Source organism: Eschrichtius robustus, chromosome 1 (assembly GCF_028021215.1).
Source record: "Eschrichtius robustus isolate mEscRob2 chromosome 1, mEscRob2.pri, whole genome shotgun sequence".
Taxonomy (NCBI): Eukaryota; Metazoa; Chordata; class Mammalia; order Artiodactyla; family Eschrichtiidae; genus Eschrichtius; species Eschrichtius robustus.
The window spans coordinates 5,679,745-5,707,170 of record NC_090824.1 but is presented as its reverse complement, the minus strand read 5'-3'; the positions used below and the strand labels follow the sequence as shown (position 1 = coordinate 5,707,170).

At 45.8% G+C, this 27,426-nt stretch overlaps 2 protein-coding genes across 4 annotated transcripts in view; one reads left to right on the top strand and one right to left on the bottom strand.

Annotated features, from left to right (window-relative positions):
- Positions 1-1,247, bottom strand: part of SETD3 (SET domain containing 3, actin N3(tau)-histidine methyltransferase) — a 71,430-nt gene extending 70,183 nt beyond the window's left edge. For all 3 annotated transcript variants that reach the window (XM_068540735.1, XM_068540753.1, XM_068540745.1), the window contains exon 1: positions 1,092-1,247. The gene's annotated coding sequence lies outside the window, so the exon portion shown is untranslated. The remainder of the gene's footprint in view (positions 1-1,091) is intronic.
- On the top strand, positions 734-27,296 carry CCNK (cyclin K). The gene is given in 13 exon segments (XM_068540766.1): positions 734-797; positions 1,686-1,814; positions 12,445-12,693; positions 13,170-13,251; positions 14,778-14,909; positions 18,702-18,807; positions 19,308-19,365; positions 20,117-20,286; positions 20,635-20,906; positions 21,626-21,659; positions 24,544-24,615; positions 25,916-26,358; positions 26,360-27,296. Coding segments are annotated over 11 exon segments (1,749 nt in total). The 5' UTR covers positions 734-797; positions 1,686-1,814; positions 12,445-12,496; the 3' UTR covers positions 26,543-27,296.
- Positions 27,297-27,426: the final 130 nt, after the last annotated feature.

The following is a 27,426-nucleotide window of genomic DNA, read 5'->3' as shown; positions in this document are numbered from 1 at the left end:
ACCACAACCAAGCTCTGTGCAGATCCGTCACTAAAGGGTTAACTCTTCGGAGGCTCTTAAAAGCAAAATTCACCTGTCAACATACTTTAAAAAGGATTTCTTCTTTCGAAGCATCACCTCCTTCGTTTGGAAATGCAAAACATCACCTCCTTCATTTAGGATCCCAAGTGATCCTACACCAGTCAACACACGGCAGGGGTAAGCCCCCCCCCCTCCCCCGCAGCAAGTGGCGCCCAACGCTAATCGGCTCCTCCCCCGCCCACCCCCACCCCCACCCCCACCCCGAGTAGAAACTGGGGATAGAGGATACACAGTTGCATCGCCAGGCTGGAGCCACGAGGAGGAAGAGTTTGATGCTGGAATGACAAACTCCAAAGCACTGAATTCTTCTCCCTAGTAGGGCACGGAGCGTGGGGAAGATGGCCAGGGCGCGTGGGAAGAAACATGACCTATTTTCAACGACTGTTTTTGTAACTGGAAAGTGAGGGAGAGAAGCAGGGGCTAATCCCCGAGCACCCCCGAGGGCACCTGAGGTTTGGAGAGAGGAACATGAAAGCCACACCGTCCTCGCCTAAGCAGCAGAGTGACGACGGGAGGGAGGGAGGGAGGGAGGGAGGAAGGAAACGGGTGCGCGAGCCGGCCCCACGCAGAGCCGAGCCGACGAGAGCGAGAGGGATCGACCCCGGCCCCACCCGGTGGGTGCCGAGGGGCCGGGCGCTCCCTGCACCTGCTGCCACCTCTGGGCGGGCAGAGCGGGGAACGGAGCTTCGGCCGCCGGGAAGGGACGCTGGGCAGCGGTGAGCGCGCCCCCGCCCCAGGAGGGCCGGAGGGCAGAGGCCGTGCGGCGCCCTCCGACCTCGCCTGGCTCCCGGCACCCAGCCCTGCCCGCCGGGCCCCAGGGCGCACACCGATCCCTGCACCCTGGGCCCAGAGCGGCCGGCGGGGCGCGGGCCGGACCACGGCCGAGGGGCGCCGGCCGGGATTGGGGGCAGCCTCGCAGCACTCCGGGCGGGGCGGGGGGGAGGTGCGACACGAGTCTGCCCGGCGGGCCGCGCGCGCGCGCGCGCGGAGGGGCCGCCGCCGGCACTCACCTGCCCGCTTGCCCCTTCGCGCAGCGGCGGCGGCGCCACACTCCGCCGGGACTCGCAGTCCACCTCAACCAAGCCCCAGGCGGCGGCGGCGGCGGCTGCGGCCGGACAGGAGGGGGCGGGACAGCTGCCTGAGACGGCCCCGCCGCCGCGGCCCAACCCGGTTCCGCCCGCCCCAGGCCCTGCCCCCGAGCCGCCGCCGCCGCCGCCCATTGGCCCGCGGTTCAGTCGCATGGGCGAGGCCCCGCCCCACCGCTCCCCGACCATTCCGCTCGGGTTCCTGCCCAGCCATTGGGCCGGCGGGCTCCGGGGCCAGAGCGGCGTGCTCGGCCCCCGCCAGCTTCCGGGCCATAATTGCTGGGCTGAGCCCATGCCCGGGCGTTAATTGGAGGACCGGCACCGCGGGCCCCGCCTCTCGCGCCCAAGTTCCGTTAGCAGGTTCGGTTGCTTCCGAAGTCCCTCTCTCCGACGGGATGGGCCTTCTGGTGGGCTCCTCCTCCCTCACGCAGCGACCGCTGACCCGCGGGGAGGGGCCGGGAGAAGACTGGCGGCTCGTTCCACGTTTGAGAGCTCTACTTTCTTCTCATTGGTTGACAGGCGTCCCTCCGGTCGCTTATTTCCAGTCCCGGACGCAGCGCGATGACGTAGCTTCCCCGACATTCCACGTCAAAGATGGCCGCAGTCAACAAGGAGAGACGTTGCTAAGGGGCTTGCCTGAGGCGAGGGGTGAGTAACCGACGGACCGCGGGCAGCGCCACTCAAGTCCCGCGTACCTGGAGGTCGGATTAGGGTATGGCCACCTGCCTCCATCCGCTGGCGGAGTCTCTCCGGATTCCGCCTCCCTCCGCTATCCCCCGGGTGCAGATCGAAGTTAGCGGGCGACGGCGGGACTGCGAGACGCGCTCCGGGAGAGGGTCTGAGGTGCAGGAGCGGGTCAGGGAGGCCGGCGTGGACCGTAGAGCAGGTAGCGACGCTCGAAGTGAGGGGCGGTTAGGGTTCGGGGACTTTCTAGAAGGTGGGGAGAAAGGGCAGGGGTCTTATGCGCGCACACGCTCAGAGGTACAACCGAAGACTACCCACGTCTTTCCGGTTATTTCGCAGTGTGTCGGTCCCAACCTTGGTAACGCCTGAGACTTTGGGTATCGTTCCACATCTGGGGTACTCTGACTTCGGAATCTGAAGACCCGCGTAACAAGGGTGGGACTAGAAATGAGGAAAAGGCACTTCCGCGGTTAGTTTCGTTCTTGCCGACACATCGCGCTTATCGACCCTCTCCTGGGTTGTTTGGTTTGTTACCAGAGGAATTGTTCTTTAGAAGGTTGAGGCGTAAGGCAAGAGGATATCTAAAAGCTCTCAGACTATTGCCCGCACGAAGCATGGTCGGTAGCGCTCCCGAAATTTGGCTTGCCAGTCAAACGGAGCTTTCGCTAAATCTTCTGACGTTAGGAACGGCTTCTCACAGCATTTAGTTGAAGGTGGCCTTTTTTATGTTTTTAAGGTAAACTTGATAATGCTTGTGTATCTCTTGTGTATCGTTAAAGATAACTAGCACACTGCCTTGCAATTCTGGCGCTGGTTAAGGTTTGTATGAATGATGTTGCTAGAATGAAAGCTCCACGAAGGAGCTTTATATCCTCAGCACCTAGAGCACTGCCTGACAGATAGTAAACTGTCTTCATTGCTGAATGAATGGATGGATGATGGTAATAGTTGCGTTGTTGTAGACATTTGGTTAAGATTCTTAGTGTTCTTAGATGCCTGCCTGTTAAATAATCTTGACTATGAATGTAATAGTTATCCAGGATTGCTTTGTTTTTTCAGAATGACTACCGTTGGTGTCTAATTTTAGTTTGGTTTTTTTTTTACTTTTGTCTCATTTTGATTATCTTGTGATGCTTTGTTGAGAAATATTAGTTGATACTTGCATAAAGCATGTTAAACATTTGTTCCATTTTGAAAACGTAGTTTACACCAACAAGCAATAAAGAAACGTTTTAATTGCTAATGAGATTGTTAAATCTTAAATGCCATTTCTAAAATTGAACGTCATAAAGAAAAACAATGGTCATAGTTTTGGCCTACAAAATAAATTGTTCGTTTCCGGAGATTATATTTGAAAGCAATGAGAGTTTGCTAAGTATCTAGAAGGAAAAATGTTTTGTTGTCTCTAAAACTAGGTCAAGACAAAATCAAGAAGGATTAAGTTCAAGGTAATTGAGGAGATTATAAAGAATATCTAATTGGATTACATCTAATTCTATTTTCAGGGTCAAATAAATGATATACCAAAATACTTGCAGATAAGATTGTGGAATTATTGTTCATAGGTTTTGAGGAATCTTAAAAGTGCAGTTAATGATAGAAGACTGGAGTCTGATAAATGTGTCAGTTTTTGCAGAGAGCAATTAGGTGGCTTTGGATGCTAGAGCTTATTAGTAATCTGTTTTAGAGTCTTGTTGGGACAGCAAAAAGAGAGCTTCTAAGTACTTGGGAAAGAAGGCTCATACCCTCAAACCAGCAGAGCTTCAATTTAAAAAAACCAGGTGACACAAATCATGTTTTCTTTTGTTATAAGTTTACTAGACTGGTGGTGGATGGGGGATTGCTAGACATGAGTCCATTTAGATTTCCTTAGGACACTGAACATAATCCCTCTTCCTATCCTAAAAGACACAAGAGAGAAATACACTGAGTAAGGTCTGGTTAGATGGATATATGTCCATTCAAATTACCAAACCCCAAATGTTGATTAATGGGTTGATGTCAACCTGAAGAGAGGTCTTTAGAGATAAGTTGCAGGGCTCTGGCCTTGCCCTTACTCTGGTTAGCACTTTTTTTTTTTATTACCAACTTTAAATATATGAGGTATGCTTCTCAAATTAATAAATGCACTCAAAACCTGTAGTGATAGTTAGCCAGTATGTTAGATGACACTCAGGATTCAAGAGTTCTTAAAGGCTGAAATTATAGACCAAAACTAACAAGATGTAAATTTACCAGGAATTATTAAATTTATCAAAACTCAGTTGTGTGTGTTTGAGATGAGGAAGACCTGACTTGGGGAAAAAAAAATGGGTCTAGGATGTAATGTTCTATTTATAGAAGCGAAGTATAGCATTTTCCCCAGATTGGGGGAAGGCAGTATTTCACTCTAATGACAAATTGTGTTTCTGCCATTTACTGGCTGTGTGAATTAGACAAGTTGCTTCATGCCTCTTTGGCTCCATTTTCTCAGTGATAAATTGTGAGGGTAAGAAAACAACTTGCAGTCATGCTGCAACTCAGTGGACAAAAAATGGGCATGTTGTTGAATATTAATAATCTCCCTTCACCCACGTACTATGTAGATCATATGCAGAGTATTGTTTTCCATGCTGATTGCTGATGTTTAGAGAGGATCTTGTGACACTAAAAGCCACATTGAGAAAATGGGGATATTTGTTTACCCAGAAGAGAAGGGAAAGGAAAAATTGTCTTCACATGTTTGAAAGTCAATTAATGGAAAAGGGAAAGGTATTTTCAAGGCTTAGGGAGCTAAGTGGGAGCTACAGAGAGTTGTTGAAAGGTAGATTTCGTTCCTTCATTATTCTGTGCCATCCATGTACCAGATACAGGGAGATTTTTAATCTATAGAATAGATAAAAATCAATATAAGACTAATACAAGAATTAATGTGAACACCAATTATTGATACCCAGCAATGCCATAGGCTGCTTTGTCAACTACTAAGGTCACGTTAATGAAAGTGGCCAACTGAAAGCGAATGAGCAAATATTACTGTTTATAGGCAGTCTCTGTACTGGATGAGGAAGTTGAGTAGTGACCTTTACTATTGTTTCCAATTTGTAAGTATCCATAATTCTAAATGTTGAAAATGCATTTAATCTTTCATCAGGTAAAGTGGTATATCTAAAGCACATTCCCAAAAGATGTTGCTAAAATGCCTTGACATGCTGCTTGTTTATGGAGAGATTTTTACTTTGTGGAGTTCATAAATCTCTCAGTCATTTTCACAGTAATTATGAGCTGCTAATGAGAAAATTTGTAACTTTAGGGTCTTGTGAAAAAATAAAGAGTAATAGGGAACAGGGTTCTAGAACTGAGGCAGGAACTTGCAGGGGATGAATGATTTAGAGGACTGTTTCTGTTCTATTTATGTAACTTATTTTCATTGTGTTGAATGTATTGTTTATTCTGCCCTGGTATGTTGTATGTATTGTTTATTCTGCCCCAGAGTCTAATGGCATATAGGGTAGATTATTAGCATGCGGTTTGGCAGTGACAGCAAGGTAAAACAGCTTTGAATATATTTATGATTTATCCACTTGTGGACTGAGATACTTTTCCATCCCTATTTCATCCTTACTGGATTATTCCTAACCCTTTTTCCCACTCTGCCCTTCTCCTCTCAGCAGATGTCTTGGCACTTCCCAGAGAAAATGGAGATACCCTTTTATGATTTATTTCCTCCCCCTTAAATGATTTTTTAAATATCTTCCTCACACTTTTCCCTTCCCTTCTGTCTCAGAGAAAGAGTTTCCTTCCTAAGAAAGCTCTTTTTTATTATCCCTATGCTTTTTATTATCTCTTGGCCCATTAACCCCTCAGTGGCTTGTTCAGCCTCCTCTAGTGGCTCCTTTCCTTCTGGCTTCAGACATCCTTCATTCTCCTTTATGCTGAAGAAACACTAACCTGTTTTATTGCCTGTTCATTCTTTAACACCCTGTGCAGTCTTCCTTTTGCCCTACTGCACCTCCGAAAGTTTCTTCTATTTACACATGTGTATATATCTGCTTTATTGAGACAATTCACATATCATACAAATCACCCATTTAAAGTGTACAAGTCAATGAGTTGTGCAACCACCACTACAGTGAATTTTCAATGTTTCATGACTAATCACCGATCCAATAACCTTTCCTTAATTCCCGTCCTTTAATTTTTCTTTAGCATTTGTCACTGTTGACTACCGCCTCTGACTTAAAGCTGGTATCCCTTGGTTTCTTCTGCAATTAAGGGTGCAAATTTCCCTACCTTTTCACCATTCCTTCCCATTCTCTCCTTCTTGCTTCCTCGAGTTCTTCAGAGTTGTGTCCCCATCTTCACTCTCCATCCTTCTGTCCATCACCATGACTTTAGCTGTCAGTTTTATATAGATGAATCCCAAGTAGATGTGTTTGTTCCAGATTTTTCAGCAGGCCTGTTTATGTGTCTGGTGGATATCTCCACACAAGTATCTTAGAAGTTCTTCAAACCTAGTATTTATAGAACCAAATTCTTTTCCTCCCCCATCAAAACCAACTCTTTTTTCACACCTGAAACATAATAAATCAACTATACTTCAATTAAAAAAAAACCCTCTTTTTCTTCCCCATTTTTCTTTTTAGTATCACCCTTCTCTGTCAGTAAAGCAAACTTGAAATCATCTCTTGCCATTCTTTGCCTCACAGCCAGTTGTGATGCCCCTCTTTCTCCCACTGCTATTTGTAGGGACAAGACCTCATTAGGCATTATTTAAACAGCTGCTATAGTCTTCTAACTGGTCGTCTTCTGCAAATCTCTAAACAGCCCTAACTCATTACTCTCTCTCCCCTTACCGTGCTTTATTATTTTTCATAGCACTTACCAGTCCCTGACAGATATTGACATATTTGTTTCTCTTTGTCTCTGCCACTAGAATGTAAGCTTCTGGTGGGACGGAGACCTTGCCTCTCTTGTTTCCCATTATGTCGTTGAGGCCTGGCTCATAGTAAATGCTCAGAGAATATTTGAATGAATAAGTACATGGAGAACCATTAGTTTAATATATCTTAGAGATTCCCAACAAGTGTACTGTGAATAAATTACAGATATGCTGAGATATTGATTCCCTCAGCCAACTGGCCAGTTGCCTTCTGCTCTACAAGAATGTACGTGAATGTTTATTACTATTATTAATAATCAAAAACCAGAGACATCTCAAATATTCATCCACAGTAGCATGGATAAATTGTTATATTCACAGAGTAGAATACCATGCAGCAGAGCTTCTCAACTTCAGCACGAAGTTAATTCCTTGCTGTGAGGGATTGTTCTGTGCATTAAAAAATGTTCACCAACATTCCTGGCCTCTACCCACTGGATGCCAGCAGCAACACCCCCCACCACCACCAATTATGACAACCAAAACATTGCCAAATGTCCCCTGGGGGGGCAGATTCACCCCGGCTTGCAAACCCCTGCTGTGCAGTAATGAGAATGCAACAAGGATGAACTCCACAAACATAATACTGAGCAAAAGAAGCCAGTTGTAAAAGAGTGATATTATCTCATTCCACATCCTTTAGAAACAGGAAAGACTAATTGGTGGAAATAGAGGTCAAGATATTGGTTATCTTTAGGGGGATAGTGATTAGGAGAGGAATGAGAACCCCTGGGATTTTGGTAATATTCTGCTTATCAACTGGATGGTGCTACACAAGTGTATTCATGTTGTGAATATTAATAAGCTATACACTTAAAATCAGTGTACTTTCTTTTTGTATGCTACAGTGCACTTAAAGATTATTTTAATATAAAACCACTACCCACACATTAGCACCTGTTCCTTGACTACTGAGAGATTCTCTCTGTCAGATCAGAGGAGATAAGAGTCCTGGTCTCCTAAGCAGTCTCATCTGATTTTTTTCCCCCAGCTTTTTAGTAAGTGAGAAAAGAGTACAGTGGCTGATTGTTTACCTATGGCCTGGACTGGGCACATGTTAACATTTTTGCCACCTTTGCTATTTGAGTGTGTGTTTTAGTAAAACCATTTGAAAGTAATTGCAGACATCATGACACTTCACCCCGAAATACTTCAGCCTAAAAAATAAAGTCATTCTCCTTTCTAATCACCATATCACTATTACCCCTAAGAAAATTAACAGTAATTCCCTAATAGCCTCTAATATATAGTCCGTATTAAAATTTCTCTAATTGTTCAAATTTTCATCTAGTCAAGGGTCACACATTTCTTTGATTGTTAAGCCTCTATAGTCTTTTTAAACCTGGCACAGTTCCTCCCGTCTTTTTGTTTTTTCACAGTCAGTTGTCTTATAGAGTGTCACAGTTTCTGGATGTGACCAATAGCATCATCATTGTGCCATTTAACGTGGTCTTCTACCCCCAGTATTTACTGTAAACTGGAATTTAGTTCTAAGGGTTTGGTTGGATTTAGGTTAGGCTTTTGGGGGTTAAGAATACTTTATAGGTGGTTGATATTTATTTTATTTTCATGTTGCGTCACGTTAGGCACGTACTAGCAGGTTTTCACCCTGTTAGTGATGCCAAGTTTGACTGTTTTCGTTAAGGTAAAGGACTTTTTTCACAATAATTATTACCAGTGCTGGCAAAGCAGATTTATTTTATACACACACACACACACATTTTTTAATGTTACTATGGACTCATGCATTGTTTAGTCACTCTTTTACAGTCAATCATTTTTCTTTATAATATTTAAATTCCTTGAATTTGTCCAGTGGGAGTCCATGATGGCTCTTCTGTCTTCTGATAATCTTCCATTATTCTGAGCACATCCCAGGCAGGCCCCTACCCCAGACTGGAAAGGAAACCTGGTTCCTTTTAGAGGGTAATGGTGTTGAAAACTAAGATTTGAGCACTAGATGTGTTCCTGATTCTGGGAGTGTCGTTGCTTCTAGGTACTGGAAATGAACAGAACTGAGATATATATATATATATATATATATATATATATATTTTTTTTTTTAACCATGACTTATTTTGATTTTTTTCCGTTAAAATGTAACATTACAGGTTTTTTCTTAACCTTCTATCTCATTTATATATATGTGTATGTGTATACATCACATATATATGTTTCCTTCGCACTGAAAATTTCAGTTGTTCCATTTATATATTTGATTTATCCTACAGTATACCAGAAAAAATGGTTTGACAGTTACAATATTAATGCTACTACTAGCAATGCATTAGCGAAGTTTAAGATTCCTTTGCAGTTCTTTTTGTCTTTAGAATACAGAACTAGATCAGAAATTACTTATGATGATTTTCTGTGTGGTTATGTTGCCTGTTTGCTGTACATGGGGTTTATTTTGAGTTCTAGAGTTTGCTTTTTTAGTTAAGGTCATGAATATGTTAAATATTTACATGATTCAAAAGTCAAAGTTATAAAAGGACTCAGGAGCCAACCCGAAAAAGCTATTTCCAATGGCTATAAACTGGACCAGTATGAGCAACAAAATAATGGTAGTGTGAGATTATAACTCAAAGAATAAGATAGGTATTGATGAGCCCATCCTTGTGTAAATAGATGATTGAATAAATAAATGAGGGAGAAGGAACAAATCTTTCTTACAAAAGAATTCCAAATAATGTTGAAGGAAGGAAGGAAATAGAAAATCACCACTAGAACACCACAATAATAATGGTTGCAGACAAGATCCTCAGATGAATGCTAAAATTAATGGGTGAAATTTTAAGGAGAAACAGGTACTTTGCATAGTATTTTGCATTACAAAATATTTCCCCCCAAATGTTTACAAATTATTGTGGTAGTTTTAACATAGGTCCACACATTCTTTGATACATCTCCTTCCAGGAGGTGGCGCTTAATTCCCTTACCCTAGAGTGTGGACTGGACCTCGTGACTCACTTTTAAGGAATAGAAAATCGAAAGGGAAAAATAGTAACTTACAGTGAGAAACTGGCAGACCCCATCTTAACCAAATGTTCACAGTTACAGTAAGAAGTCATTCTGATATCACCTGCCCCCCTAATGTGGTGTGATGAGAAGGGCACTTTACCTCTATGCCATTTTTCCTCAAAACTCCAGTCTGTTAGTGGGAAAATATCAGGCAAACCTAAATCAGTCATTTTAATCTGCCTAGTACTCTTCAGAACTGGTAAGGTCATGATAAACAAGGAGAAACTGGGGAACTCTTACGTATTAGAAGATACTAAGGAAATGTGACCCCTGAGTGCAGTGTAGCATCCTGGATTAGATCCCTGAATGACTTTTGGAAAAACTCAAAATCCGAGTCAAGACTATAGTTTAATTAATAATGTACCGAAATTGGGGCTTCCCTGGTGGAGCAGCGGTTAAGAATCCGCCTGCCAGTGCAGGGGACACGGGGTCAAGCCCTGGTCCAGGAAGACCCCACAGGCCGCGGAGCAACTAAGCCCGTGTGCCACAACTACTGAGCCTGCGCTCTAGAGCCCACATGCCACAACTGCTGAGCCCATGTGTCACAACTACTGAAGCTCGCATGCCTAGATCCCGTGCTCCACAACAAGAGAAGACACTGCAATGAGAAGCCCACGCACCGCAACGAAGAGTAGCCCCCGCTCAGAGCAACTAGAGAAAGCCTGCGCACAGCAACGAAGACCCAGCGCAGCCAAAAATAAAATAAATAAAATAAATAAATTTATTAAAAAAAATAATGAACCGAAATTAATATTTTAGTTTTGGTAAATGTACCATGGTAATATAAGATGTTAACATTAGGGGAAGCTGGCTGTAGGGTATACAGAAATTCTCTGTACCATCTTTACAACTCTTCTCTAAATCTAAAATCGTTTTAAAATGAAAGGTTGTTGTTGTTGTTTTTAAGTAAAAGTTATATAAAAAGATGTACTCAGAGAAATCTTGTTCCCATCCCAGTTCATCCTGTTCTTCCCCATTCCCTATTGATAACCAATTTTTAAATTAGTTTTTTAAGAATAGATATTTCTACTTTGTATTTCCCCTCTTTTCTTACTTAGATACTAACATAGCTATGTATGCTCTCCTGCACCTTGCTGATCCTGGAAATTTCTCTATACAGTACTTAAAGATCTTTCTCAGTCTTTTTTAATAGCTACATGGTACGCATTTGTGTTAATGTACCGTATTATTCAGCCGGTACCCTAATGGACTTTCACGTTGTTTACAGTTTTTGCTGTTATAAACAATACTTTGAATGATCTTGTGCACCTGTTGTTTCATATTTGTGATCTTATTGTCAGAGTAAATACTTAGAAGTGGAATTGCTAAATCAAGGAGCAAATGTGTATGTAATTTTGTTAGATATTGCCAAATTCCCCTCTATGAGAGTGGTTCCACTTTGTACTCCCACCAGCGACATAGGAGATTACCTGCTTCTCCCTGGCCTTGCCAACAGAGTATATTGTCAAACTTTTGGACTTTTTGCCAATCTGATAGGTGAGAAAATATATCTAGTATGACATCTAACTCCCAGCTCTTCATATTTACTGAGCATCTGATTGGGAACTCTTCATACACACTGAGGCTTTAGTTAACCGGTCTCCCCCAGCCCCCACCCGTTGCCTAGTTCAGTCACACAGAGTGTAAATTAGTTCAAGAAGATTACTTTTCTCCAGGTAGTACTTAATTCTTCCTGTTGGAGGGAACGTTTCTCTTTAGAGCTCCCAGGTGCAAGGAGGAGAGCAGTCAGCCCTCCATGTCACCTTTCCCACCAGAAATGAGGCAGCACACAGGAGAAGTTAGGCTTCCAGATTAACTGGTGGCCCTGGCCCAGAGCCTGGCTGCCCAACTGCTATTTTCTTGCTGACCCAGACCAACCTGGTTCTAGCTACCTCTTTTAGAACCCTTTTGCTGCCCTGTATGAAAATGTCTATTCTCTGATCCAGTTTACAAACAATTTCCATATTATAACGGCCTCTAGGTGAGAGTCCTTATTTTTTGTTTTCTTTTCTCAGCATACAGCTTTCAGAGAATCTCTTCATTCTGAATGAAAGAGAAGAGAATGAGAAAGCAAGAAAAATTTAAAGGAACTCCTTCCTTCCCTTGTGGACCACCTCCCTCTACCCTTTCTCCCCAGATCACTACACCCACACCCGATCTACATTGCTCGGTTCAGTGGCTTGTGCAGATATGAATTCATCCAGTCTGGTGGCTTTTCTAAGTGAAAGTACCTAAATGAAATCAAGTAAACTAAAAAAGGGAAAAATCTGACTGGATGCTGGATGGAAGAAATGGATAATTTTGGAGCATAAATCTTTTGGGGGGTTAGGACCGACCTGGGTTTTACTGAAGAACAGAATCTAGACCAGCATGAGGGAGCTGGGCCTAGTGAAAAAAGGCAGAAGGAAATGAGACAGAAAAGCTCCTCCTTTTAAGCTATGAAATTTGGGATTTATCATACTGTGGGTCACTTAAGTGTTAAATTTGTGTTTGGAGGTGAGCCTGGGCTTCTAACTACCAATCAGTAGTGCTTCTTCTATTGAAAAATTTTTATCAAGTACAAATCTGTGATCGTAGACTGTTTATAATGATTGGGATTATTTAACGTGAGGTATCCCTTTCCAACATTACTGCTTCTTCTCTTTCTTTTAGGATTCTAACGTTTTCAGAAAGTCTGTTGGAAAGAACAAGTCTACTTCAATAAATGAAGGAGAATAAAGAAAATTCAAGCCCTTCAGTAACCTCAGCAAACCTGGACCACACAAAACCATGTTGGTACTGGGATAAAAAAGACTTGGCTCATACACCCTCTCAACTAGAAGGACTCGATCCGGCCACTGAGGCCCGCTACCGCCGAGAAGGGGCTCGGTTCATCTTTGATGTGGGCACACGTTTGGGACTGTATCCTGATTCTGGGATCTATGATAGGCAGGCTCCCCACCAGCACCACAAATTAAATTAAATGCTACAGACAAAAGTCGAGTAACATCCCTGACTAAAGCAACTCTTAATTAGCTTTCTTATTTAAATGTTACTTCAGATTTGCTTGGCTCTTCAGGGATTTTCTATTTCCTTTTTATCATTTAAATGTGTAGAATTAGCCTTTGAGCAGGTGACCACCAGGATGGAAAATAGCACCCAGTGACCTCAGTTGAAGTATTTCTAAAGGATAGTGAAGCCCTGCCTTATTAAAGCATAGACTTCAGCTTGTACCAGAATTCCGACACCCGGAGATTCCCATTCACCTGCTTTGCCACTGATAGTGTTTGCTTTCCCACTGCTGTTGTTGTTATTGTTTGCCTTTATTGTTTTTTCCACATTTAACTAAGACGTAACCTGTAAAACTTCCTGGCCAAAGCCCTTAACCAGAACAACAGACACTATGATACCCTGGCAACTGGAATAATTTATTTTCATCGCTTCTATATGTTTCATTCCTTCAAGCAATTCCCAAGATATGTAAGTGTTTGAATTTTATTATAATTTTCTATCACATGTTATTATTTCCACACAGTTTAGTGGACAGATTGTAGTCTCTCTTTTTATTTTATTTTCCAGAAAGTATTTATTTTTGTATGGTACATATTATATATGAACAAAATCATATATAAACAAAAAACGTTTAAACTTTGTTTTTTCCTAATTAACTGTATTAAAGTATTTTTAAGTTTTTTATTTAGTCCAATATGAACCATAATCATATTGTACTTAGTGTGAAAATTTGCTTCCTTGTTACTTTTCCCAAGATAAAATTGGCCTTACAGTTGAGACCCAACAAAGGCCAAGACGGCATAGTAGTTCTTTATGCCATATCCGTTACTCTTCAGTTACTCCTTAAGACATGCACTGTCTTAAGCTCTGTGGGAGATTCTGCCTCAAGTAGCTTTCAGTCCAGGGTAGATGGTATGACAGGTACAAAACACACTGTAGAGAGTGAGGCCATAGGAGAGGTACAGAAGGAAGGCTGTAGCATTCAAGGGAGAGATTAACTACATCATAGAGGGATCGAGGAAAGTGCTGGGGAGGAGGTGCCAGCACTGGGTTAAGCCTTGACTGTAAGTAGGACTTATCCGTGCTGAGATGGGACAGAGCAGCAGTCCTACAGAAAGCAGCGTGAGCCAAGGCCTGGCGGAGGCGTGCACAGCAGCCAGGAGGCCTGTCAGCAGGAAGGGCATGGTGGGACCCTGGGTGGTAAGGTAGACTGAACCAGACCACAGTGGGCCTTGAATGCCAGACTAGGGAACTGTGGTTTCAGTAGGTAAACTGAAGTGATGGAAGGGTTTCATGAAGAAGAAGAATTAGATGTAACAGGAAGTTAGTCTGCTGGGGGGTCTTCCTTTTGCTAAGATTTTACTTAGTTTTGTACACATCTTCCTCATTAATTTGTGACGTTCTAGGGGAAGGAGACCGTGTCAGGATCCGCTTTGTACCCCGGCACAGGATCTCACTGATGTCTAACGTGGTCAGGATTCTGTGAAGGGAGGGGCATGTAGGAGAGACTGGAGCAAGCGGACAAAGAAAAGCTGAAGATAGAGCAGTGAGAAGATCGCAGTGACGTAGGAACTGGGCCAGGAGCCAGGCAGCGAGAGGAAGGAAAAAGAAAGCGTGGGCAGTGGTACAGAGGTGAATTCCAGAGGACATGCATTTGGGTGTACCAGTCAGGGAGTCAGTATCTTTAAGATTGCAATGTGAAAAGAAAATTTGTTTCTGTGACTTTTTTCCCTTTCTGGTGGCTACTTTGTTTACATGACATTCTATTCAGAAAACTAAATTTAAAATAATTTACGAAGTCAAATGGCAGGGCGGGTGGAGTATTTGTATGTGACATTTCCTTCAAGATTTTAGAGCGTCCGAGTGTTTGCAAATGAGAAAGAAGCCGGTAGGAGAGTGAGGGAGCCCAGTTTGTTGTGAAGGCCCAAAATGCTTTTTCTGTTTCTGTGTGAGCTTTGATAACAGGATCTCAGGAGCTTTTGTCTTCCTTTTAGGTGACAGGAGCTTGTTGTCTCTTTCTGGCTGGGAAAGTAGAAGAAACACCAAAAAAATGTAAAGATATCATCAAAACAGCTCGTAGTTTATTAAATGATGTACAATTTGGCCAGTTTGGAGATGACCCAAAGGTAAGAGTCATAACTTCCTGCCTTCAGGCCTTGATTCCTCACAACAGCATTATGACAGAGTTCCTTGTGTTGACAATGGCTGTGGCCCTGTATCGGCCAGTCCCCTGAGTCTCTAAGAGGACTTATGCAGAAGGTATTCTTCCTTGCTTCTGTGGGAAAGGAGGGAAGATAACGTAGCCTACACTTAGGTAGCATCTGCTAATGTCCCGTGCTGGGTTGTGAGCCCGTTAGGGGCAATAGCACATAGAAAGTGTGTGAGCAAAGCCCTCTCATGGCCCTTAGCAGTCTTAGGCCCAGAAGCAGTCTGGCTTCTTCGGTTCATCTCCAGCTGGCTTCTGGGAAGACAGAATGTACAGATGCTGGATGTACAAGTGTGTCTACGTGTGCTGTGTGTCTTTTGCCTCCCACGAATGGTGGAAGGTATTACCATTTGCAGACACCCAGATTGATATACTATCCATCCTGCCCCTTCCCCACAGCCCCTGCTCATGTCAGGAAATGGCGGTAAAAAAATTGTATACGTGATTTTAGTATGTTCTAAAAAGACCACTTTCAGGGGTTGGTGGCAGCTTTCCTCCTCCCCTGTTCTTGTCAAGGTCCCCCCATTGTAACCCTTATAGCACTTGCGGATTATCCTTCGTAACGTTTGTCACAGCTCATAATTGGCTAGATTTTAACCAGATAATCACGCAAAGAACATTCCTCTTCTCAATTGTAGATCTGTGAGGGCTAAGACCCTGTCTGTTTTGCCTGGTACCTAGTGCAGTGGCTGGACAGAGTAGGCATTCAACAGGTACTTGTTGAATAAATGACAAACTAAGGATGTGGGGAGAAACACAGAATCACAGGTAAAGCAAAACTAAGCCAGACGATGACGTTCATCAGGTCCGCGGCCCTGTTCCTCCCAGTCAGCTGGCATTGCCTCCCGCAATAGTCGGCCTCCCCCTACCCAGCAGGATCTGTGTGTGTGTGTCTGCAGCGTGTGTGCCTTCCAGGAGGTAACAGGCCCAGAATGCTTTTGCACGTACTGTGGTTGCAATTTGTAAGTACTGTCAGTGTGGATAACTCTGTCCCTTGAACTTATTTATAAATCCATTCACCGTTTATAAAAATGTGAACCTATGAGGAATTAACAGTGGTCAAAAATGTACTTTTATAAAAGTAACATAGCATCAGATAATGTTTCCAGCGCCTGTAGGTTTTTGATTTTCACACAGCAGGGAGACACGTGTAGGAATGTGTTGTGCTTTAGTCGGGTCTTGGTCACAGGGGCAGGGGGACCCTGTGGCTGATGAGCTGCGGTTACCCAGAAGGAGTCGCAAAGATCCGGAAGCACTGCGGGGCAAGGGCACCTGGCAGCAGCTGCGTGTTCTGTCCGGGGCGCCTTTGGAGGCGTCCCCTTCCACTTCCAGACTTTACCCACTGTACCAACACATCAGGAAACCGAGATCCCGGCCAGGCACAGTGAGGCAGAAGTTCTGCAGCTCCAGGGCCCAGAAGTCAGGAAGAGGGCAACAGCCGTGCTAATCAGGCTTTCAAGCCAGGCCAGCCTGACTCGGGTGGGCAGAGGGGCTTTGCAGCCTGCCCTCCTCTCTCTCATGTGCAGTCTCCCCAGGCATGACTGGGTGTCGGGGCCAAAGGAAGGAACCCTGGATCTGGGAGCGGTGAGGACATTGTGGAAGACATTTTCCTCCCGGAGAGGAGAGGAGGGAAGTTTGGGGTAAGGCAGCAATATAAGCAATTAGAAAAAATACGGTCCTGAATCATGTGCAACTTTTTTGTCTTACTTAGCTTTACCCTAACTCTGTGGTTTCTTCCTGTTACGTGAATTTCTCGCGTGTTCAACAGATATTTGTTCCAGGCTCTGCATTAGGCATTAGACATTAACAGGTGGCAAAGCAGGCCTGGCTTTTGCTCTCATGGATTTTACAGTCGAGTGGTGGGACAGATTTTAATCAAATATTCAGATAGCCAGCTATCTGATTATGAGTTGTGATAAATGCTATAAAAGTTATTGAAAGGTGCGGTGAGGGCATTCGATCTGGGAACCTAGACAGGTGCTCCAGACAGGAAGTATGGGGCTGAGGGAAAGTTCCCTGAGGAATCATGTTGGCACACAGACCTATAATTATTCCATTAATTGAGTATTTGAAACACAAAGGGAGGCCAGGCCTTGGGCTGTCTCATAATACTATATGGGCTACAGTCTGGACACTTGGTAAAAGATTGTTTCTAAATTTAAGGGATGTGTTGAAACTTCTGGGAAACAGGTAGTGACAAAAGGGGGGTGGGGGGACAGTATTAGTGGGATTTTTTTTTGATACTGTGTGAAAGCCTTAAGATTTTAAAGAGCTTTCCTGAGAGAACACTTGGGAAACAAGGGTGGAAAGACGTTCACCTTGCCCTGCCGTTTGGAATAACACTCATGATAGAATCATCTCTACATTCTGTGAAGTGATGCCATACTTTAACCTGAAAGCCAGTTATCTACATGGCTTCTCTTCCCAGAGTTAATGGGTTTATGCAGCTGTTAATGATGAGATTGTCAGTCTCTCCAAGGCCCTTTCTCCTTGGACTCAAACAAGTGATTGTAATTGTTCTTGCCACACAGAGCATCTTAATTGTATTTTACAATCAAGTAAAATTGTAAGTGCTCAGACAGTCAGGCTCTACAGAGGTTGAATTCAAGAAGTTGTTTATGGACATTAGTTAGAAAGTATAATAAAAGAAGAGATTCCATTTACAGTAGCAGCAATAAAATAATATATTCAGGAATAAACCTTATAATAAATTTGTGGAAACCATGTTGGGGCGGGGAGGCTTTAAAACTACTGAAAAGAAGATTTTCATAAATAAATTTTTGATAGGAAGATTCAGTGTAGTTTAAAATGCCCATTTCCCTAAATTATTCTGTAAATTCAGTGAATTCCCAATCAGAACATCAGTAGCTTTCATTTTTCCTAGAATGATACTAAATAAAATGATATTAAAATGCAGGCGGTGGGGGGAACATGGCTAAAACAAGAAAGGTTTTTAAAAGAGGAATAATCATTGAACTGTCCCTTCCAAATGTTAAATCTCTGATCCTGGTACAGAAGTAGACAAACAGAGCAGTGAATAGAAAAGATTGTGTGTGTGCGCGCACGTGTGTGTGTGTGTATAGACAGTTCAGGATGTGGCGTAATAAAAGAGAAAATGATAATTTACTCAGTAAATGACATTGGGATACCTTGTTTCAGGTAGATGAAAGATTAAAACACAAAAATGATGTTCCCCCATTCCCCCCCCCCTCACACACACACACACACACACACACACACACACACACACACACACACACACACACACACACACTTCACTGTCCAGGTTTGCATGAAGCTGCCACTGTCATAATCTTTCTTGCTTAAAATTTTCAATGTAAATGCCTGGAAGATTGCATTTTTTTAATGGAGGTCTGGAAGGAAACTAAAGTATCTGTAAAGTAAAGGTCTGTTTTGTAAAGGGGGCTCATCTGTATGGAAAGTAATAACATTTCTAAGAATGTTTACTTTGTTTCAAGTAGGTTTTAAAAATTAACTCTGATTGTTCTGTCTTCCTACTCTTAGTTCTTTTCAGAATTTATCATTGTCTCTGAGCATGTTAAAGGCCTGAGTGGGAGAGAGGAGAAAAGGAATGAAAAATAGTTGCTAAAATATAACTTGAAGAGAGAATAAAAGGAAAGCTCACTTTTTTAATGCTGTTTCAGACCTGTGATTGAAATTACTATCTCAACATTTGTTATTTCATTTTTAGGAAGAAGTAATGGTTCTGGAGAGAATCTTACTACAGACCATAAAGTTTGATTTACAGGTGGAACATCCATACCAATTCCTACTCAAGTATGCGAAACAACTCAAAGGTAAGAAGAAAAAGTTAAGAGAACGTTTTCATTCTGAAATCAGATCTTTATAATAATTTGATGACACTCAGATTACGCTTCTCAAAAGAGGACAGCAGAAAGTTCAGTGTGAGAAGTACCTAGGCCATAGCTTGCCAGACAATTCAATATTATAGCTGTTAACGCTGTTTCCTTTTATGTATAAACAGATTCTGTCATCTAGTTGCCAAGTGATATGAGGCAGGAAAATGAGTCAGGATTTTTTAAATAGCCTAATAAAATCAGCCTTGGAGCCAGGTTTCCCATAAATGGTGGTTCAGTGTAGGTCATGCAGAAAGAGAACAGAGGTGGGACTTGGGCCTGCTCATTTGTCCTTGTTTCCCAGGCAGAAGCTCTTTGCTGTGTATTGGGGGTGGTGCTAAGCACACAGTAGGCTTTAAATAAGTACTTGTTGCTTCTCATGCATTCTTTTTTTTTTTTTTCTTTCTATTACTAATTTGCCTTTTCTTCCCCGTTTCTAGGTGATAAAAACAAAATTCAAAAGTTGGTTCAAATGGCTTGGACATTCGTAAATGACAGGTACATGGGTTCAAATGTTGGTTTAATTATGGTGTTTTAAAATAGGTAGGGACTTTATGTGTCATCTAATCCAAACCCCTTATTTTTTAGTGAGGAAACTGACTTGCCCCAGCTTAAGGAGCCAGTTAACGGCAGACTTGGGGTTAAAGTCCAGGTCATCTGCTTCCCAGCAGAGGGGATACCCTGCCACATCACGGTGGTATAGGATGCTGAAATCTTATCACCGGTTTGAAACATAAGTCCAAAACAATACACCAGAGAATTTTGACAAGTATATACTTAAATCCATTTCGTTTTGCAAAATTGCAAACTATATATTTGCAACTTTATACTTCCTTTTAATGGTTTTAGAGCCTTGATGTTCTTGGAGCTTAAAGATCTAAGGAGGTGCTGCATGGGGAACAGAATGCCCACGAGTGGAGTTGCCATCATGTAAGGAGATGGTTCAGTGCTAGGGTTCCAGCTGTTTGAAGAACTTAAGCATTTTCATTTGCATTTCATGACATAGCAATTTTTGAATGTGCTGGAATTCTGATTTTTTAAGGAACAAATTAGTAGCTATAGTTAAAGTAACTTATCTCGGTACGTTTAGAAGATTAAAAACTTGCTTCTTTATAATACTTTATTTGATCATGTATAGGGAAAAATAAGCAAACTGACATTTAGATATGGCATCTAATCTCCATGCATTGGGTTAATCATAAATGTTTGCTCATCCAAGTCAAGTCACCTCTTTTTCTTGTTGAACTAGCCTCTGCACGACCTTGTCACTACAGTGGGAACCAGAGATCATAGCAGTGGCAGTGATGTATCTTGCGGGACGTTTGTGCAAATTTGAAATACAGGAATGGACCTCCAAACCCATGTACCGGAGATGGTGGGAGCAGTTTGTGCAAGACGTCCCTGTGGATGTTTTGGAAGGTACGGGGCGTGCTGAGCTTTCTGCACGGTGTTCCATATTTAGATCATTCTTCCCTGTGAGCCTTGAGTCCTGAGAATGGATTCTCCCAAACAGGTACATGCAAACTGTTCTTTAATTAAATTCTCTAATATAATGTTCATTCTGTCCAAACACATAGTTTTGGTGAACTAAAAATGCACACCAGTGCTGTGCACACCAGGGATTGTTGAATTACAAATATGACAGCCACATATTGGTCCTTGTAGGGGAATCGCACCTGCAAGGGAAACGGGAGTATGTTCTTTTCTAGGTAGAATTTTATTTAGAATATCAATTTGTGGCAAATGTAATTGTTTCCTATCATTTAGACATCTGCCACCAAATCCTGGATCTTTACTCACAAGGGAAACAACAGATGCCTCATCACACGCCCCATCAGCTGCAGCAGCCCCCATCTCTCCAGCCCACACCGCAAGTGCCGCAGGTGCCACAGTCACAGCCGTCTCAAGGCCCCGAACCGCCCCAGCCCCCGCAGAAGGACTCGCAGCAGCCAGCCCAGCCGCAGCCGCCGCCACCGGCCCAGCAGCCCAAGAAACCATCCCCGCAGCCTAGTCCTCCCCGGCAGGTGAAGCGCGCCGTGGTGAGTGCGCCAGGTTGCCGCTGGGTGCGGCCGGCTTCCCGCGGCAACACCGCACCTGCGTGTGTTCCCCTTTCTGAGGCATCACACGGAACAGCAAAAGCGGGGAGTGACACGATCCGCCTCCCCGTCTGCCTGCATGGTCACGGGCAGCCTGACAGCTGGCGAGGTCAGAGGAGAGGCACCTTTTGGAGCCAGGACAGCTCTGTCCTCCTCCAGCCGCTGCCGCCTGTGTCAGGGCCCCAAACGTGCCCGGGTGTAGTTTCCACATCTGCACACTGACTGCCGGAATAGGTGTCTCCCATGTCTTTAAACGACACGGGAGTATTTGTGAAAGTTTCTCCCCGTGGTAGCAGCCCCGCCAGTGGAGGAAGCCGTACGTTGTGACACAGACCCCAAGGAAGCCCCACGGGATAGGGGCAGTCAGCAAGCACCCTCACCCCATGGTTAAGACAGCTCGATGGAGGGCGTGAAACTTAGTGCTCAGAACTCACTAGTCAGAAAAGTTAGTAATTCTGCCTGCTGTCTGATTTGAAAGGGGAAGAGGAAGGAGGCAGAAATGATCTGTTAGGTGCCATGGTTTGCTCTGCAAGTTCAAGCCAAAATTAATTTTTGTCTGAGTCCACGTTCTGGCTATGATTCTGTTCAGTGCCTGAATAATCAGTTTTTCCTCACTGCATCTAGGGTCTTGGTTAACAGTTGTGTATTTTCTTTTGTAACAGGTTGTTTCTCCCAAAGAAGAGAACAAAGCAGCAGGTAATTTTATGTTCTCGTGTTTCGTTTTTTAGTTTTACATGTTGTTTATCAAGACTTTAAATTCTTAGTCAAAAATTGTTTCCTTTCAGATTTAGATTGGCCTTAAAATTTAACGTTAGAGCCCATCAAAAACGTTACGCTAGCTGCGTTGTCTTCTCTGTGTATTCCCTGACTGTATGTTTTTGGATTGTACTTTAACAGTATCAATACAAAAAAAAAAAATTAGTGGCATTGAAAATGTGCTTGGTAACATAAGTCATCCCTTGGTATCCATGGGGGATTGGCTCTAGGACCCGCCTTGGATGCCAGAACTCGCAGATGCTTGGGTTTCATAGTCCGCCCTCCCTGTCCGCGGATGCGAAGGGCCGACTGTATATCAAAATATAATTAGGAAAATAGGCGAACTGCTGCAGCAACATTTATTTTTGGAGGTTAGTTAAGCCCACCACAGTCGACAGAGTGGAGGGCCCCGGGCACCCCCAGACTGAGCAGCAAGCAGCAGAGCGATGGGTAGAAAGGATGGGGCCCCGGGCACCCCCAGACTAAGCAGCAAGCAGCAGAGCGATGGGTAGAAAGGATGGGAGCCGCAGGAGGCGTGCTGCCCTGCTGCTTACGGGGGACCGACTTCTTTTAAACACGTACTTTTCCCCATATTTGTGGAGCCCAGAGTTGATTAACTTGTTTCTGTATTGGAAACTAACAAAGTGTGAGCAAAACCTGAAAGATCACAGAGGAGAAAACCAGAAGTGTTTTGTCTCCAGGTCAGCCAGCCCTGTAGTACTGAACCCTGTGCTGGCACAGACCATGTTTACTCATTTCTGTTTCTCTGTCACTTAGTTCCAGGGTAGGAACCCAGTGAATTATTTATTGAACTATTGTGAGATCTTCAAGTTAACAGTAAAGCTCCTTTTTCTCAGGATCTTTGGGGGAATGATGAGTTCATTACAGGGGAGATTTTTTTAGCTCCAGATGGGCAAACAGTAAGTGCGAGACACAGAAGAGGGGGCTGCACTCCGTGCCGCGTGGATGTTGGGTCAGCTGAGCTGGCGCTGTGTCTGCAAGAGGCAGAAATGAGCCCGGGTGGCCTTGGAGGGGGACTTGCCTTGAGCGACTAGGGCTGACAGGGTGGAGCCTTCAGGCAGAGGAACCCAGTGAACAGTGGGGTGGAGAATTCGGGAGACAACAGAGAGGGGAGTCTTACTGGACTGTGAAGGGTTAAAAAGGAGTAGCTTTTGCTAGGACTGAAAATGTGCTAGAAGCAGGTGATAGAGCCCCCCTGGTGGAGGGTGGATTCTGCATAGGCAGGGGAGCCACTGGAGGCGTTTGAGCAGGAGAATGGCCCGGTCTGAGTTCATTTTAGAGAGAGTTCCCTGGCAGCAGTAATGGCACGGAGGGCGGGGAATGGGGAGGAGCCTGCGAGCCCGGGAGTGAGACCTGGTGTCGGGGGTGCCTCGGGGGCTGGAAGCAGGACCCCACTGTGCTCTGGGTTGCAGAGGACTGGTGAGCGCTTGACATGTGGCCTACTCCAAAAACACCACGTGCCCTCAGCGCGGAAGACACACCGATCTCTAAGAGAGAAAAGAACATTAAAAATCTCATTAATAAAATTCTACATTGATTCCACATTAAGATGATAAAATTTTTGATAATACCAGGTTGAATCAAAGACCGTATTAAAATTAATTTCACCTCTTTGTACTTTTCCGCGTGGCTACTAGAAGATGTAAAATTGCCTGTGTGGCTCTCCTTATATTTCTGTCGGACAGCACTGACCTAGACGACCTCAGCTCAGCCGGCTGTGGGAGGGGCTGGCGGGGGGCGCCTGCGTGAGAGGCGTGGGCTGCTCGGTCTCGGGACGGGGCCCAGGAGCCTGCTCTGCGGTTTGGGAGGAGAGGTGGAAGGCAGAGGCGTAGATCTGCAGCTCCTCTGCCTAGAGAGGGGGGATTTGGTCTCTGAGGAAGAGAATAGAGAGAGGGATGTCCCTGGACCTTGAATTCAGCCTGTGTCTGGGACACAGGAAGCCGAGAACGCTGGGCAGTGCCAGAGCAGAAGCAGAGCAGAGCAGAGCGTCGCACGAGCCAGAATGAAGTGAGCTTCAGGAAGAAAGAGCCAAACCATACAAGCGGAAAGATGGCGTTCTTTTTTGATTGTGTGCACACACGCTCTACCGTCACAAACGGAAGATGCTGGATGTGGCGTAGCCTGTCTTGGCGACTTAGGATTGTCATTGAGTATGCTGGTTACATGCAGCCGCTCAACCCTGAAGGGTGGGCTGTGTCCTCTGCCCCAAGCGGTCCCAGCTACCTTGCTTTTCTGTCCATTCGCCAGCCTCCAGGTCTCTGCCGACGCCAGTTCAGGTGTGCCGCTATAACTAGGAGTAAACATTTGTGAGAGAGTAAACAAACTTAAGTGTGCCTAGACAAGAGTTAAAAGGTGCCGGCTTCTCCTGGGAGCACTTGGGGCCTTTCTCGGTGCTCTGTGTGTTAGTGAGGGCCCCGACGGGTACCACTTGGTAACTGAGATGCACTCTGCTGCTCTCGTGTCATTGGAGGGCTCGTCTTAAGTGGTCAGGAGGAAGTTGGGCAGAGGTGGAAAATGGGCTGGCAGACTGTAAGAAGCGAGAGGGTTTTTACTTTCAGAAGGAGGCGAGAGGCGCGGGGTGGCGGGGAGCTGGAGGGGGGATGTATTTGTTTCATTTGTTTTGTTCTTTTAAAAGGATGGTTTAGGTGGTGCCTTCCTCAGCTTCCCTTAAAGCCTTGGTCATATCTGCCTTTTCCCCCAGAGGATTCCTTAACAGTACATTTTTCTTTTTCTCCTCTCTCACTCTCTCTGACATACTTATTCTATATGAAGAGTAGCTTTTTAATCTACTTTTTCTTTTCAGAACCACCACCACCTAAAATTCCCAAAATTGAGCCCACTCACCCTCCATTGCCTCCAGCCCATCCACCTCCGGGTAAGTGCTGCCTGCAGGCAGCTGGGAGGGCCAGCTTTTCTCTCTGCCTTTTTGAAGGGCACACTTGGGAAATCCTGGGGAGGATTTATAGAAGAATTTCAGAAATGTAGAGAGACGTTAATGACCTAGGATTTTTCCAAAAATCGTTTTTTTACAACCAGATAGTTTGAGGATGTGAATTCTAAGTATATCTGAATATTCTCTGGCCTCTCGCATCCAGAAATGGTGGAGGATAAATGACTTTAGAATCAGTTTTAGGAAAACAAAGCCCTGCCAACTTAGGAACATCGTCGAGATCCGGGCAGATCGCTGTCGACCTTAGACGCCAGGCTCTCGCATCTGCTTCCCATCGGCAGGGCGTCTTCTCAGTACCCTTTGGAGAGTAAGCAGTTGTTCATGGAGTCATGTGGAGAATAAAGAGTGAAAAGGCCTTCACAGGCACACAGTGAACTGGGACGCTTCCTCAGCGTCATTAAAAATAGAGGAGAAAGGTTGTAAAGAACTTTCATTCTTCAGCTGTGGCAACACTTTGGAAGGTGAAGTGTCCAACTAGAGAAGGTGGGAGTTAGGGTGTGTGTGCCAGAAGGTGGGAGATACTCCAGCGACTTCGGAGCCTGTGGGGGCATCAGCTCTTCCGGTCAGCTGCTGGCCGCCAGGGAGCCGGGGTGGGGAGCGGTGCCCCTGCCTCGCAGGGCACGGGCCAGAATGCCGCTCGCGTGGGGCTGTTGGGATGTCAGAGGCTGGCCCGGCATGTTTTTAATGCCACGTCACTCGTGTGACCACCTCTCAGGCGTCCTGCCAAACGCCAGTGCCGCCCGCGGACGGTGCTGCGTCCTGGCCCTGGCCCTGGGCTCGCAGCCTCGGGAGGCAAGACGGGCAGAAGAAGGGGCCCCGCACACGTTTGTACTAGAAAGAGGGCTGGGGGCCTGGGAGGGAGGGGCTCCGTGCGCCGCCGGGACCGCCGGTGCCTGGTGCGCTGGGGAGCAGGGAGGGAACACCCAGAGTGGCTGGAGGCGAGGTGCAGGGCCTGCGTGACAGCACATGAGCCGCTGGCTTCGGGACACGGGCGCGGCCGTGCTGTCTGGCCGCAAAGGTGACAGTTGCTTGTCGCTCCTCTGGAAGATGGCCCGCGTTGCTGTGACAGGGCCAGGAACCCCCGGGGTGGCCGTGAGCTGTGGGGGGGGGGGGGGCGCTTCCCTGCCCCGAGGGAGGCGGTGGATCTCCCCCTACACGCGCAGCCCCGGGGGCGCCCTGCCTGGAGCCGTCTCAGAGCTGGCAGCGGCCTGTCTCCCCTCTGCAGACCGGAAGCCACCCCTCGCAGCCGCCTTGGGCGAGGCTGAGCCGCCAGGCCCTGTGGAAGCCGGCGATCTCCCCAAAGTCCAGATCCCGCCTCCGGCCCACCCGGCCCCCGTGCACCAGCCTCCGCCGCTGCCGCACCGGCCCCCACCCCCGCCGCCCTCCAGCTACATCACCGGCATGTCTACCAGCAGCTCCTACATGTCCGGAGAGGGCTACCAGAGCCTCCAGTCCATGATGAAGACCGAGGGCCCCTCCTACGGGGCTCTGCCCCCCGCCTACGGCCCGCCGGCCCACCTGCCCTATCACCCCCACGTCTACCCACCGAACCCGCCCCCACCGCCCGTGCCGCCGCCACCGGCCTCCTTCCCGCCGCCCGCCATCCCTCCCCCCGCCCCTGGCTACCCGCCCCCCCCGCCCACCTACAACCCCAATTTTCCGCCACCGCCCCCCCCGCCTGCCACCCACCCACGCAGTCCCCCCTCACCCCCCTCCAGGCCTGGGCCTGCCGCCGGCTAGCTACCCGCCTCCAGCTGTGCCCCCCGGAGGGCAGCCGCCTGTGCCCCCGCCCATCCCGCCACCTGGCATGCCTCCAGTCGGGGGGCTGGGGCGGGCAGCCTGGATGAGGTAACCTGGCGCCCTTCTTTCTTCGTTTGTTTTTTAAAGAAAAGTTTTTCTAATTAACTTGAGAAGTAGTTTAAGTGGGTATGCGGCAGGGTACCTTGTATAATGCTAGACAGTTGCCATATGGGAAGAAATGGACCGGGCCCCCAAGATGAAATTGGGGTGGGTGGCCCTCCACACCTGGGGAGTGGGGACAGCAGCTCTCAGTGGAGCCCAGGCGGCGCCGGTTGTGACCCGACCTTGTGACCCGACCGTGCGTTCGGTTTCAGCCGGCGGCGCCGTCCGCGAGTCCTGCGCTGGGTTACTTTACACTAGTGAGAATGTTAACCAGCCATATTGGCTCAATCGCTTCAGTAAGGAGTGAATTTCCTTCTAGAAATCAGTGCCTATTTTCCTGGAAACTCCATTTTAAATAGTCCGGTTCCATCTGAAGTCAAGCTGTTGTCATTGCCGTCATTCCATGATGTTCTCTCCCGTGACACCTGTAGGTCAGTTGAACCACTTTTTTGATTTAGAGATACTTACATCCTTTGCGTTAAAGTTATTTTGAAGGGGTTGACTTGCTGGATGGCTCTATTCTTTTTCCTCCAGGAAGAAGGGGAGAAATGTACTTGGAAGTAATGTATGTTTACATCAATTTGCAAATTCCTGTACCTAGAGATATATTTTTTAAGTGTGAATGTAACAACATACTGTGAATTCCATCTTGGTTACAAATGAGACGCCTTCAGTCAGTTACCCAAATAAAATCAGTTCTGAAATGACGCCTTTGTTTGTCACGGGCACGAGGTGGGGCTCCAAGCCTTAGCAGCCCCTGGGTTTGCAGCCCAGAAGCAGACCTTCTCCTTCCGGACCCTGGGGGCCAAGGAGCAGGCAGTGGAGGAAGGCTGC